This window comes from Marmota flaviventris, chromosome 10 (genome assembly GCF_047511675.1).
Source record: "Marmota flaviventris isolate mMarFla1 chromosome 10, mMarFla1.hap1, whole genome shotgun sequence".
In the NCBI taxonomy this organism is placed as follows: Eukaryota; Metazoa; Chordata; class Mammalia; order Rodentia; family Sciuridae; genus Marmota; species Marmota flaviventris.
Window position 1 is genome coordinate 51,206,104 of NC_092507.1, and position 15,596 is coordinate 51,221,699.

The window sequence follows — 15,596 nt, forward strand, 5'->3', positions numbered from 1 at the left end:
AACTCAGTCTATACAAATCATCTGTGGTATGTACTGTTACATCCATTTTACAGATAAACAATTTTACATTTCAAAAGGTTTAGTATTACAAAGATCACAACCAATACATGGTAGTGCTCAGATTCAGACCTCAAGCAGTAACTCATATGTTTTATAGTCTCTTAAATATACATTAATCCATAATACAGACAGTTTACTAATCTTTATTGCAGTTTAGTCATGAACTAAGGATGTTATTTGAAAGTCATTTCAAATTTTTAGACAGACCCTTTTGTTAAAAAAAAAAAAAAATCTTTCTTATACTGGGTTGGAATCAGCCTCTATGTGACTTTTACTAGGTAGTCTCATAGAGAAAGAGAGTAAATTTGCCTCCTCTTGTAGGATAAACATTCTCATTTGCTTCAGTGAAACATGATTTTCCATGCCCACCATCACTTATTTTGGTAAATGTCTTTTTTTTTTAGAAAGAGAGAATTTTTTAATATTTATATTTCAGTTTTCGATGGACACAACATCTTTATTTTATTTATATGTGGTGCTGAGGATGGAACCCAGCGCCCCGTGCATGCCAGGCGAGCACGTTACTGCTTGAGCCACATCCCCAGCCCAAATGTCTTTTTTTTAATGTAAATTTTTAAAATTTTATTTATCTTTTTAAATATTTTTTTTAGTTGGATACAATATCTGTATTTATTTTTATGTGTGCTGAGGATCGAACCCAGGGCCTTGCATGTGCTAGGGGAGCACTCTACCGCTGAGCCAAAACCCCAGCCCAAATTTTTTAAAATTTATATATGACAGCTGAATGCATTACAATTCTTATTACATATATAGAGTACAATTTTTCATATCTCTGGTTGTATAGATAGTATATTCACACCAATTTGTGTCTTCATACATGTATTTTGGATAACAATGATCATCACATTCCACCATCATTTATAACCCTATGTCCCCTCCCTTCCCCTTCAATCCCTTTACCCTAACTAGAGTTCGTATATAGAGTTCATCTATTCCTCCCATGCTCCCTATTTCTATCCCACTATGAATCAGCCTCCTTATATCAAAGAAAACATTCAGCATTTGGTTTTTTGAGATTGGTAACTTCACTTAGCATTATCTTCTCTAACTCCATCCATTTACCTGCAAATGCCATGATTTTATTTCTCTTTTATTGCTGAGTAATATTCCATTGTGCATATATGCCACATTTTTTAATCCATCTATTGAAGGGCATCTAGGTTGGGTTGGTTCCACAGTTTAGCTATTGTGAATTGTGATGCTATAAACATTGATGTGACTGTGTCCCTGTAGTATGCTTTTTTTTTAAAGTCCTTTGGGAATAGACCAAGGAGAGGGATAGCTGGGTCAAATGGGTGGTTCCATTTCCAATTTTCCAAGAAATCTCTGTTCTGCTTTCCATATTGGCTGCACTAATTTGCTGTCCCACCAACAGTGTATGAGTGTATCTTTTTCCCCACATCCTCACCAACACTTATTGTTGTTTGTATGCATAATAGCTGCCATTCTGACTGGAGTGAGATGAAATTTTCAAGTGGTTTTGATTTGCTTTTCTCTAATTGCTAATGATGATGAACATTTTTTCATATATTTGTTAATTGATTGTACATCATCTTCTGAGAGGTGTCTTTTCAGGTCTTTGGCCCATTTATTGATTGGGTTTTTTGTTTTTGTTTTTTTTCTTTTTGGTGTGTAGCTTTTTGAGTTCTGTATATACCCTAGTGATTAGTGCTCTTTCTGATGTGTGAGGGGACAAGATCTGCTCCCAAGATGTAGGCTCTCTATTCACCTCACAGATTGTTTCTTTTACTGAGAAGAAGCTTTTTAGTTTGAGTCCATCCCATTTATTGATTCTTGATTTTAATTATTGCACCAAAGAAGTTGTATTAAGGAAGTTGGGGCCTAATTCCACATGATGGAGATTAAGGCCTACTTTTTCTTCTATTAGACGCAGGGTCTCTGGTTGTATTCTTAAGTCCTTGATCCATATTGAGTTGAGTTTGTGCATAGTCAGAGATAAAGGTTTAATTTCATTTTGTTGCATATGGATTTCCAGTTTTCCCAGCACCATTTGTTGAAGAGGCTATCTTTTCACCAATGCATATTCTTGGCACCTTTGTCTAATATAAGATAATTGTAATTTTGTGGGTTAGTTCTGTGTCCTCTATTCTGTACCAATGGGCTATCACTCTGTTTTGGTGCCAATACCATGCTGTTTTTGTTACGCTTGCTCTGTAGTTAAGGTCTGGTATAGTGATGCCACCTGCTTCATTCTTCCTGTTAAGGATTGCTTTAGCTATTCTGGGTCTCTAATTTTTCCAGACGAATTTCATAATTGCTTTTTCTATTTCTATGAGGAATGTCATTGGGATTTTGATTGGAATTACATTAAATCTGTATATTGCTTTTGGAAGTATGGTCATTTTGATAATATTAATTCTGCCTATCTAAAAGCAAGGTAGATCTTTCCATATTCTTCTTTTTTGTTTTTAAAGAGAGGTGGGGGAGGAGGGAGGGAGGGAGGGGAAGGGAATGAGAATGAATCCTTTTTTTTGTAGATGGACACAATACAATGCCTTTATTTTTATGTGGTGCTGAGAATCGAACCCGGGTCCCGCCCGTGCTAGGTGAGCACTCTACCGCTGAGCCACAACCTCAGCCCAATCTTTCCATCTTCTAAGGTCTTCCTTGATTTCTTTCTTTAGTGTTCTGTAATGTTCATTATATAGATCTTTCACCTGTTTTGTTAAGTTCATTCCCAAGTATTTAATTTATTTATTTATTTTGAGGCTATTGAGAATGGGATAGTTTTCCTCATTTCCCTTTCTGAGGATTTGTCACTGATATACAGAAATGCCTTTGATTGATTGGTGTTGATTTTATATCCTGCTACCTTGCTGAATTCATTTACTAGTTCTAGAAGTTTTCTGGTGGAACTTTTAGGGTCTTGTAGGTATAGAATCATATCTTCAGCAAATAGTGCCAATTTGAGTTTTTCTTTTCCTGTGTGTATCCCTTTAATTTCTTTCATCTATCTGATTGCTCTGGCCAGTGTTTCAGGAACTATGTTAAATAGAAGTGGTGAAAGGGGGCATCCCTGTCTTGTTCCAGTTTTTAGAGGGAATGCCTTCAATTTTTCTCCATTTAGAATGATATTGGCCTGGGACTTAGCATAGATAGCCTTTATGGTATTGAGACATATTCCTATTATCCCAAGTTTTTCTAGTGTTTTAAACATAAAGGGGTGCTGTATTTTGTCAAATGTCATATGATTCTTATCTTTAAGTCTATTGATGTGATGAATTACATTTATTGATTTCCGTATCTTGAACCAACTTTACATCCCTGGGATGAATCCCACTTGATCATGATGCATGATCTTTTTGATATGTTTTTGTATGCAATTTTCCAGAATTTTATTGAGAGTTTTTGCATCTCTGTTCATTAGAGATATTGGTCTGAAGTTTTCTTTTTCTTTTTTTTATGTATTTTTGCCTGGTTTTGGAATCAGGGTGATATTGGCCTCATAGAATGAGTTTGGAAGTGCTGCCTCTTCTTCTATTTCCTGAAATAAATTGGAGAGTATTGGTATTTGTTCTTCTTTAAAGGTCTTGTAGAACTCCACTGTGTATCTATCTGGACCTGGACTTTTGTTAGTAGACTTTTGGTGGCATCTGCTATTTCATCACTTGAAATTGATCTGTTTAAATTGTGTATATCATTCTGATTCAATTTGGACAAATTATATGACTCTAGAAATTTGTTGATGCCTTTGATATTTTCTATTTTTATTGGAGTATAGGTTTTCAAAATAATTTCTAATTATCTTCTGTAGTGTCGGTTGTGATATTTCTTTTTTCATCACGTATGTTAGTGATTTGAGTTTTCTCTCTCCTTCTCTTTGTTAGTGTGGCTAAGGGTCTGTCAATTTTATTTATTTTTTTCAAAGAACCAACTTTTTGTTCTGTCAATATTTTCAATTGTTTCTTTTGTTTCCATTTCATTGATTTCAGCTCTGATTTTAATTATTTCCTGTCTTCTGCTGTTTTTGGTATTGATTTGTTCTTATTTTTCTAGGGCTTCCAGATGTAGTGTTAAGTCATTTATTTGTTGACTTTTTCTTCTTTTAAGGAATGAACTCCATGCAATAAACTTTCCTCTTAGAACTGCTTTCATAGTGTCCCAGAGATTTTGATATGTTGTATCTGTGTTCTCATTCACCTCTAAAAACTTTTTAATCTCCTCCTTGATGTCTTCTGTAACCCATTGTCCATTCAGTAGCATATTATTTAGTCTCCAGGTGTTGGAGTGGATTTTATTTCTTATTTTATCAGTGATTCTAATTTCATTCCATTATGATCTGATAGAATGCAGGGTAGTATCTCTACTTTTTTATATTTTCTAAGAGTTGCTTTGTGGCATAGTATATGGTCTATTTCAGAGAAGGATCCATGTTCTTCTGAGAAGAAAGTATATTCTCTCGTTGAAGGTTGGAATATTCTGTATGTCAGTTAAGTCTAAGGTATTGATTGTATTATTGAGTTCTATAGTTTCTTTGGTGAGCTTTTGTTTGGAAGATCTATATAGTGATGAAAGAGGTGTGTTAAAGTCACCCAAAATTATTGTGTTGTGGTCTATTTGACTCTTGAACTTGAGAAGAGTTTGTTTGATGAACATAGCTGCTGCATTGTTTGGGGCATATATATTTGTAACTATTCAGTCTTGTTGGTGTATGGTTCCCTTGAGCAGTTTGTAATGTCCTTCTTTATCCTTTTTGATTGACTTTAGTTTGAAGTCTACTTTATTTGATATGAGGATGGATGCTACCTGCTTGCTTTACAGTCCACGTTAGTGGGTTGGATTTTTCCTAACCCTTCACCTTCAGTCTGTAGATGTCTTTTCCTATGAGATGAGTCTCTTGCAGGCAGCATATTGTTGGTTTTTTTTTTTTTTTTTTTGACCCAATCTATTAGTCTATGTCTTTTGATTGATGAGTTTAGGCCATTAATATTCAGGGTTGTTATTGAGACATGATTTGTATCCCCAGCCATTTTTGTTTATTTTTGGTATTTAACATGACTTAGTTTCTCTCTGATTAGATTTTCCTTTAGTGTAACCCCTCCTCTGCTGATTTTCATCATTGTTTTTCGTTTCCTCTTCTGGAATATTTTGCTGAGGATGTTCTGTAGTGCAGGCTTTCTAATTGTAAATTCTTGTAACTTTTGTTTATCATGGAAGGTTTTTATTTCATCATCAAATCTAAAGCTTAGTTTTGCTGAATATAAGATTCTTGGTTGCATCCATTTTCTTTCAGAGCTTCGTATGTGTTGTTCCACAATCTCTTGGCTTTGAGGGTCTGGGTTGAAAAATCTGCTGAGATAAGAATTGGTCTCCCCCTGTATGTGATATGATTCCTTTCTCTTGGGGCTTTTAAGATTCTATTCTTATTCTGTATGCTAGGCATTTTCATTGTAATGTGCCTTGGTGTAGATCTATTGTAATTTTGTACATTTGGTGTAAGCCTCTTGTATTTGGTTTTCCAAATCTTTCTTCATGCTTGGGAAATTTTCTGATATTATCTCATTGAAGAGATTGTGCATTCCTTTGGTTTGAAACTCTGTGCCTTCCTCTATCCCAATAACTCTTAGATTTGATCTTTTGATGCTGTCCCATAATTCTTGGATGTTCTGTTCATGGTTTCTAACTATCTTCACTGTGTGATCAACTTCATTTTCCAGATTGTATACTTTGTCTTCATTATCTGACAGTTCTTTCTTCCAAGTGATCTAGTCTGTTGGTTATGCTTTCTGTTGAGTTTTTTATTTGATTTATTGTATCCTTCATTTCAAGGATTTCTGACTTTTTTTTTTTTCAGGTATTCTCTGTCTTTCTTGAAATAATCTTTTGCTACCTATACTTGCTCTCTTATCTCATTGTTTGAATGATCAATTTTTGCCTGTATTTGCTCATTTAGGTCATTCTTTAATTCACAGATCATTTTAATTATGAACCTTCTGAACTCCTTCTCTGACATTTCATCAACTTCGCTGCCCATAGGTTCTGTTACAATAGTGTTCTGGTTTGTTTGGGGTCACAGTCCTCCCTTGTTTTTTCATGTTGTCTATGTATCTTCCTTTCTTGCAGTGTGGATCTGAGATATTACAGTTTCTTCCCTATATTCTTGTAGTACCCGTGCAGATTGCCTGTACCTCACCTTGATGTTGGGCTTCCAGACACTGCTGATGTCCCTCAATGGATGCTATTGCATCCTGTGTCTGGGACCTGCATAAATTGGAGTGGGTGTATCTGGGCCTTTGAGGTTGACCTCCAGGTGTAGTCTACTGATAGGAAGGGGTGGTCCTGAGCCAAAGGCTAGGCTCTGGCAGCGTCTTCCTGCCGGGGGAGGGGTGAACTGGGCCTACTGAGATTCTGGATCCCATGTGGGCTGGTGTGCACGGTCTCTTTTTAAAAGTGTCTTTTTGAAGTTACTGTGTTTCAGGCTTATATTCATGATTGTTTCCTAGAGGTCCTCCTTCTAGTTCTGTTCTCCAAGTAAAATATGAAGGATAATTTTCTTTCAGAAATCTCTCATTTCTTTTCAAATCTTCAGAGGCATATTGTTGTATTGGGAAGACATGAAATAGACATTAAAGATAAATGACTGTACAAGAGTAATAAATGCCAGAAGACTTATATTATGATAATAATGGCAATAATAATGATAAAGCCAACACATTAGATGCCAGGCAATCCTTTAAATACTTTACATATATTAACTGAAATAATCTACACAAGAACTCAGATAGATACTATCATTACTGACATTTTATAGCTAAGGAATATGAGACAGTCTGGTTAAGTAACTTGCCCAGGTTCACACAGTTAATAATTATCAACCAGGTTTTGAACTGAAATTGTCCAGTTGCATAGTTTGTGCTAGTTATCCATACACTGTACTAGATGAATCTGCAGGACTTTGGAGAAGGAAGTGATCACTGAAGACTGACAAAGTTGTCAGTGGCACTTGGGCTAGAACTTTAAGGACTGATTAGCATTTGCACAGTCAGGATGAGTGAAGGATGAATAAACAGATGACAAAGACATCATGTGTAGAAACATGAAGGTAGAATGTTATGAGGAAATTATGGTAGAATGGTTGTGAGGTAGAACATATAAGGGAACAGTAGAATGTAAACCACTTGTTAATTTGGCTTTTCAGGGCCTGTGTGATCTGGCCTTTGTGTATTTACTCCTTTCCTCTGTCATTTAGCTTTCTTTTCTTTGAACCTATTCAGTGTGCTGTAGCCCTAGGGCCTTTGCACCAGCTGATTTATCTACCTAGCATACTTTTCACCTTGGATTTTTATTTCTGTCACTTCATTGTCCTTCAGGTCTCATCTTGGCCTTTTCTGACTATAAACTAAAAAAGCCTTTCTCTTTCATTATCACATGAACCTGTTTTATTTTTATTTATTTTTTTAAGAGAGAGTGAGGAGAGAGAGAGAGAGAGAGAGAGAATTTTAATATTTTATTTTTTAGTTTTCGGCAGACACAACATCTTTGTATGTGGTGCTGAGGATCGAACCCGGGCCACACGCATGCCAGACGGGCGCACTACCGCTTGAGCCACATCCCCAGCCCAAACCTATTTTATTTTTATCTTTGTTCTCATCTCTGAATGGTATACAAATTCCATTGTTCAACACTCAGCTTTTTTTCTTTTTTTGCTAAGAGAATCCTGATTGTGTTTGAGGTAACAGTGTGCCCACCCAAATATTTATTTTTTCTAGTCTCCCAGTTATTTAGATATAGCTTTGTCAGTGACATGTAAGTGGACACGTGGTGGAAGTTTCTGGGATGTTCTCCAGATACAATGGCATGTAGATGCTTGCTGTCACTCTTCTTTCATCCATCTGCCCGTCTCTTGAATGCAATAGGATTTTAGCAATTTTTTTTGTGATGATGAGAGGAAGGTCAAGAAACCTGCAGAAACTGTTATGCTGGTATCAAACAAATCAAGTAATGTCAGCCTTCTTGTTATGTGATCAAAATGGTTTCTGTTATTTAAAACCATTGTTAATTGTTTTGTTTGTGTGTATGTGTGTGTGTGTTTGTCACTTACAACAAAAATATTTGATAAAAATAGAAAAGTCTGAGGGTAACATCATTGATAGAAACAAAGAAGTCCAGAAGGAACTAATTTTGGGAGGAAGAAATGATAGTTTTATTTTGGAATGGTTGATTTGAGTAGATATTGCAGTGTGCCTCCACTTACTATTGGAGGCATTTAAAATAGTAGTTATATTAGAACCAGATTGCCTATGCTCCGATCCTGGCTCTGTCAGTTACTAGCTGTGTGACCCTAAGGTAGTCATCTAATCTCTCAATATTTCAGTCCCCTCATCTATAAAACATAGATGATAACAAAGCCTAGGGGAGAAATGGTTGAAGTTGAGAGCAGATAATATGTTTTTAAGAGAGAAAACATAGCATGAGTTAATATACAATGAAAGTAAAGAATCAATAACTATTTTATATCTACATTATGGGATGTGGACATAAGTGGAGTCAGTGGAGGAGGAGATGGAGCAGAATCATTCAGAAAATAGGAGGAGAAACAAGAAAGCAAAATATTGAAAAAATCAAGGGAAATGCTATTTTAAGAAAGTAATGCTCAGGAGTTTAGATTGTTGTTAGAAATAAAAAGAGAATAGGAACTAATTAATGGCTTTTTAATTTGAGGAATAGAATGAAATGTTTTTAGCACAGTGAAAGGTAAAAGGATTTAAGTTGAGTAGTGAGGAGATACAAGGGAGTAAACATTACTTGTACACCTATTGTACTTCAACTATGGAACTCTTGCAATGAAAAATACATTTCCCATGTATACTCTTTATTATGTGCTAGACATTACTATATATTGTATGAATTTACACATTACTGAACAGGATTATATAAATAAGATTATGCATGCTACCCTTTGAATAATTGGAAGGGCTTTTTAAAAGTGATTTTGACTATATTTGATTTGCACATTATGGGCTGACTTTAGAACCTAACCCTTACGTAGGAAGTATAGTGTATACCCATATAGCCCATATGGATATAGACTCTTCTCTACTTGGTATAATTTTACATGTATGATGGAAGAGACTAATGAACAAGGTTTTGGCTTGGAGAGAAATCATCTGGTTCTATTTCTTTACTCTCCAACTAGTAACTTTGTGTGGAATCATTTAACTTCCATCCTCAAGCTTTTTCCTTTGTAAATTCTGAAACCTCTCATATCAGTACATAGGAAAAGTGTGATAAAATATTTGAACTCCTGAAAGAAGTTAAGCTTCAGTGTACTTTTAGTTATATTATTAAAACAGAACAGTTTAGACTGGTAAACCACTGAAGTCCCTTTTGAAAAGTAATAATGAGGTAGTGAATTCAGTTAACTTAAAAAAAAATTGGGGGGGGGGGGCGGGTACCAGGGATTGAACTCAAGAGTACTTGACCACTGAGCCACTATTTTATATTTTATATCCCAGCCCTATTTTATATTTTATTTAGAGATAGGGTCTCACTGAGTTGCTTAGTGCCTTGCTTTTGCTGAGGCTGGCTTTGAACTCGTCATCCTCTGCCTCTGCCTCAGCCTCTGGAGCCACTGGGATTACAGGCGCGCACCCCCGTGCCCAGCTAAAACTATTTTTTTACTGTTTTATAGGATACATATTAAAAGTTTGGAAACAAGAAGTATAAAAAAGAAAAACACCTCTAATTCTTTCATTAAGAGATAACTAATATTTTCTTCCTTTGGCATTTCCACTTTTATTTGCCTTAAAATTACATCATTCTTGTCATATCATGTTTGTGTGCTGATTGTATTCAACTATGTTAATATATTTTTTATAGACTTTCTATTTTAGAGTTTTGGGTTCACAGCAAAATTTCACAGAAGGTACAGGGAGTTTCCACAGACCTTTTCCCCCATTGTCAATATTCCACAACATGGAAGTTTATTTGTTATAATTGATTAATTCAGATTGATACATCATTATCTCCCAAAGTTCACAGTACACATTGGGGTTCACTTTGTGTGTTGTGTATTCAGTGGGTTTTGATAAATATATACAAATATGTATCAACATAGTATCATACAGAACAATTTCACTGCCATAAAAATTCTCTCAACTCTGCCTGTTTATCTTTCCCTCCCCCAGCCGCACTTTTTACTGTCTCCATAGTTTTGCCTTTTCTTGAAGGTCAAATGGTTGGGATCAAACAATATTTGGCCTTTTTGGATTATTTTTTTTCATTTTATAATATGCATGTAAAATTTCTACATGTCTTTTGATCTCTCCCCCTCCCTCCCTCCCTCCCTCCCTCTCTCTCTCTCTCTCTCTCTCTCTCTCTCTCTCTCTCTCTCATAATGTTCCATTGTCTGAATTTATCATAGTTTAGTTATCCATTCACCTACTAAATTACCTAAGTGACATCTTGGTTACATCCATTACATCCATGTTTGGGAGATCAAGAATAAAGATGCTGTAATCATGTTTCCAGGTTTTGATGTAGACATAGTTTTTGACTAATTTGGATAAAGCTTTAATATATTTTTCATTTGATAGTCTTTAAAATATTTTAATAAACTCAGAAAAATTGGAAAAATGATCATTTTTAAAGCTTGAATAATTATTATGCATAAGGAGGTCTTACATTGCTAGAGGGTTTGCAAAAAGTAGGTGTATTTTGTAATTAAAGGGAAAATGTTTTCTTTCTATCATTTTTTCTGGGGCCCAGATTTGAATCATATTGATGAGCAGAGTAGTCCATTACCAATAAACTCAAATGACTTCTCTCTTGATCTTGAAAGAAAGAATGAGGAAGTGATAATGTTAGCTCTGCTGTGTTGATCTAAAAATGATATTATGCAGATACTTGTCTGATATATACTGCACTTTTACAAATGACATTAATGAATGTATGAATGTAAAATGACAAACTGTTTTGGAATATGTTCAGCTGTTGGCTGGTGGTGAAAGGTGATTTATCTGATGCCAGCCTTAATTTTTCATTTTTCACATTTTTGCCCTTCTCACTTTTTTGGTAGGATGTAAATAAAATAAAGTAATATATAAATTAGCGGCATGATATGAATTATAAGATCAGAATTTTATCACCTCTAGTGTTTGTAGTACTTGATTATTTTTTTAAAAAATGTTTTTTAGTTGTTAATGGACCTTTATTTTGTTTATTTATATGTGGTGCTGAGAATCAAACTCAGTTCCTTGCACATGCTAGGCAAGCGCTGTGCCACTGAGCCACAATTCTAGCCCCAGTACTTGATTATTTTAAGTGGTTCATTTCTGTGCAACTAAAAATATATTTATATTTAATGTCTCATTATTTTAAATTTAACATTGTATCTGTATGCTAGGCTACCCCATTTCTTTTATCCATGTTTCAAGAGAATCTATAAATGTAATATATAAGAATTTGGGGCAAGGATTATATTTATATATAATTTGGCTCAGTGGTATAGCGTGTGCCTGGCAAGTGTGAGGCACTGGGTTCGATCCTCAGCACCACATAAAAATAAATTAAAAAAAGGTATTATCTCCACCTACAACTAAAAAAATATTTATTAAAAAAAAGAATTTGATGATGGTACAGTTGAAAGTTGATATTTGGAAGAATTTAGTTTTATCCCTGAAATTACCACTTCAAAACAAATTATGTTTGATGAGTCATATAAATACTATTGATATTTTTCAGCATTGTCTGTACCTCATGTATACTTTTCAGAATCTTTTCCTATTGGTCTTGATTGCCAATAGGAAAGTTTCTTTCTGTCAAAACATTTTTCAAAGTTTTTTACTCATTTTTTTGTGAAAATTGTTTTAATTCTTAAAAAGAACTTAAGAGAAAAATTTAAAATTGCTTAGAGTACTTTTGAATCCCAAATCTACAGACTATAGAAGTTGTGGGTGCCTTCATAAAATTCTAGGTGTCGCTTTTTTTTTTTTTATGTAATGCATCTTTAGGAGGTAATATGTAAACTGTGGATATTACTATGTATGAGAAAACTACTATTCTTATTGATTATATTATTGCAGAAATATTTCACTCAAAATATTTTTAAACATAGAAATCTTTTAAAAAACTTAAACATAACTTTATATTGTTGCTTTTTGTCTTTTTAACAGTTTTTTGAAGTAGGGAAATTGGATGTCTTTTACCATTTTATAGATGATAGGTAATTTATTCAAGGTCACATTGAGGTAAATTATAGAATTGAGATTAGAATGGACCTTCTGACTCCATTTAATTTTATCTGTGTTTGGGTAACAGTCTTTTACCATATTTTATCATAATTAGTAATACCATTTTGGTGTATTGCTACCACCAAAAAAAAAAAAAATCACAACTCTTTAACATGCCTTCAAACTGACTAGAATATTTGCTTGTGGAGTGATCCCATAGGGTGGAAGTGAATATGTAACTTTTTATTTTTTAAAGGTGACTAGAAATATTGCTTTTATTGTGTAGAATGTCTGAATTGATGGACTCCTCTTTAAATGAAAAATGAAAGTCAATAGTAGCACATTTCCCCCTCCTTTCCCCTTTGTCTAATCCACTAAACTTCTATCCTTCTCCCCCACCTTATTGTGTGTTAGCATCCACATATCAGAAAGAACATTCGACCTTTGATTTGGGGGGATTGGTTTATTTCACTTAGCATGATACGTTTATGGCAAAAGTCATAAAGTCATTCTTTTTATGGCTGAGTAATATTCCATTGTGTACTTTTCTTTATCCATTCATCTTTTGAAGGGCACCCGGGTTGGTTCCATAGCTTAGCTATTGTGAATTGAGCTGCTATTAACATTGATGTGACTGTGTATGTAACTATTTTTAATGGAGAAGCATGTATTTAACTATAAATAAACTATATAATGCTAATTCAACTTTAATATTTTAGCCAAAACAATGAAAATAATAGCACTGGATTAATGTAAACAAGAGACGGTAACAAGAAGGCTAAAACACTATGTTTTGTCATGTCTCTAGAGTCCCCTATTACATCCAGTAAGGGAATCTTCTGTATTTTCTTTTACAGATGCTGAAGATTTCTTCTAAGGAGAAATATCCCTTATTTACTTTTGTAAATGGTCATTCCCGAGACTTTGACATTACGTCTACTACAACCAATGAAGAAGACCTTTTCTTAGAGGATGAGAAGAAAAGATTAAAAAGAGTCAGTACAGAAGAGTTTGTCCTCCTATAAAGAAGAGAACATTTGTGCCCTTTGAAAAGAACACTGAAAGGGGAAGATGAAGAGGAACAAGTACATTTGAAAGTGTTTGTTTTCACAGATATCTTAATTTTATATGTTCTTTAAAAATGAAACATTTGAAAATATATAAAGATATTTTTCTGAAAGAGAAATGATTTAATGAATATTGCTTTCTAATATATATTAAGCAATTCTGGTTGCATTCCTATTTCTGTAAATCTCTAGTGAAACACTACTTTCACTGTAAGCCTTTTCTTCATTCTTGCATCTGAGCCCATTGTTCTCCTGAAAATTTTATGGCATAGACCCCTTCAAAGACTGGATACACTAGATAGCTTCAAAAAAACTCAGTTTGTATTAACAATCAGAAGACCAGAGAATGAATTTTAGTGCTACCTAAGCCTCCTGCTATTAGTGCAACCAGAGGCTACATTTGGATATATATTAATAATTAGATAGTATTTGCTACCTATGATGTACATATAATTTTAAATAAGCAGAATTCTGAGTTAAGGTAATACCAAGCAATATGATTTTATAATGGTTACTTGTTTGTGCTTGCTTTTTAGTCTTTTATGAGTAGTAAATATAAACAATTGATTTTTCCCATGAATTTAAAGGTTATGTTATTAATAAAACTGCATCCATTCAAATCAGATAAAGGAAATTATAAAATAGCAATAGTGCTTGCTTCCTATCTCAAGAATGAAATTTTATGAGAATTCAACTTAATATGCAGTTTTTAAATCTAAGATAAGTACCATAAATATATCAATAGATCCTCCTCTGGTTTTGCTGTTTATGTACAGCAGTATATTAGTGTTTAGAAGCCAAGGCCATTTTCAAGGTAAATCTGCCTTAGTGCATTATACGTTACTTAAAGGTAAATTTGTGATATAAAAATCCAAGACTTGTTCTTGAGCCAGGATTATAAACTAAATAATAAAGATGTGAGAACATAAAATGCCTTTGTTTTGGTTTTAATGTTGGGATTGTTTTAATCCTTTCATTTGAAAAATCATTATCTCAAGTGAATTCTATTTATTTATAATGATAGCAAATAATATTGTTGTTCTGAAAGCAAAATATTAACTTATTTTATAGAGATTCTGTTTTTCAATGTGTAAAGGTGACTTATTATAAAGATGTAAAATTTTGCATCATTTAAAGCCATTGATCTATTCTATCAGGAGAGTCTGTTTATTTGGAATTTCATGTAAAGTTGAAACAGGGTGGGCACATTGCTTTCCTATGCCTGAGGGGAGAAATCAGATTTGACATTTCCCAGGGAGAATGGTTTATTGAATTGAAATAAATGGTCTAAAAGCTAAAATTTTTCTTTTCCTTGGATGAAATCTGGACAAATTATGTCCAGTACTAATTTTCCTAGAATGTCAAAGCAGTATGGGAACAGAAGCCAGTGGTGCAGATTTTATATGCTACAGTCCTTTTATCTTAGCTATTTCAATTTACTGTTCCCACACAGCTGCAGTTGTCATAGGGTTCCACAATAAACACATCAAATGAGAGCACTCATACCTTCAAATGGATCAGAACTAATTATAAGTATTCTCTTACAAGAACTGTGCAAAAGCTTAGATTTATAGGGTAGCTTTATTATTTTCCCAGCTTATTTAGGGATCACTTGTAAGTAAAATTTTAGAATGAGACAAATGACCTGGACAAAAATAAGGTGAGAGGAGACAAAAACTTCCTTTATGTTGAATTGTATTGAAAAGGCTGTGTTCAGAATATTGAACAAACAAATCTTACAATATAGTCATCCACATGACTGGAGTAAATGTTTAGAACCAAATTATGAACAATAATATACATATAAAACTATTTAATAATAATAAAAAATATCCAATAATATGTATGAATGAATGAAATTTGAAAGAAGCTGATAAATTTATCTTGCTTACTTGCTAATTTGACTTTATCTGAGAACCAGCAAGAGGTTAGGCTTATCTTTTCTTGGGAAGGCAGCAACTAAACTATCATTAGGTTTAAAATAAAGGTACTATCTATCCTGGTTTCAGACTTTGTTTTAAACACAGATTTCATTTCAAGTTCAAAGAACCAGTAGGTTCAATAAGTAAAGTTTATGGACCATCTCTTTCAGTTGGAATAAAGGAACAACGAAAAGGATAAGATTCTAAGAATTGTGGGGGGATCCTCCATTTGGACATCAATATTAAGATACTGGATTTTACCATTAACATTTCAGAAATGAATTTTTAAGATTCTCAATATGTCTTTTTGATGGTGAAGGCTTCTTTTGTCTCTT

At 33.8% G+C, this 15,596-nt stretch overlaps 1 protein-coding gene across 1 annotated transcript in view; it reads left to right on the plus strand.

Annotated features, from left to right (window-relative positions):
* Window positions 1–14,639, plus strand: part of Atg4c (autophagy related 4C cysteine peptidase) — a 94,901-nt gene extending 80,262 nt beyond the window's left edge. The window contains exon 13 of the mRNA XM_071617907.1: window positions 13,130–14,639. Coding sequence (XP_071474008.1) covers window positions 13,130–13,297 — 168 coding nt within the window. The 3' untranslated portion in view covers window positions 13,298–14,639. The remainder of the gene's footprint in view (window positions 1–13,129) is intronic.
* The last annotated feature ends 957 nt before the right edge of the window (window positions 14,640–15,596 follow it).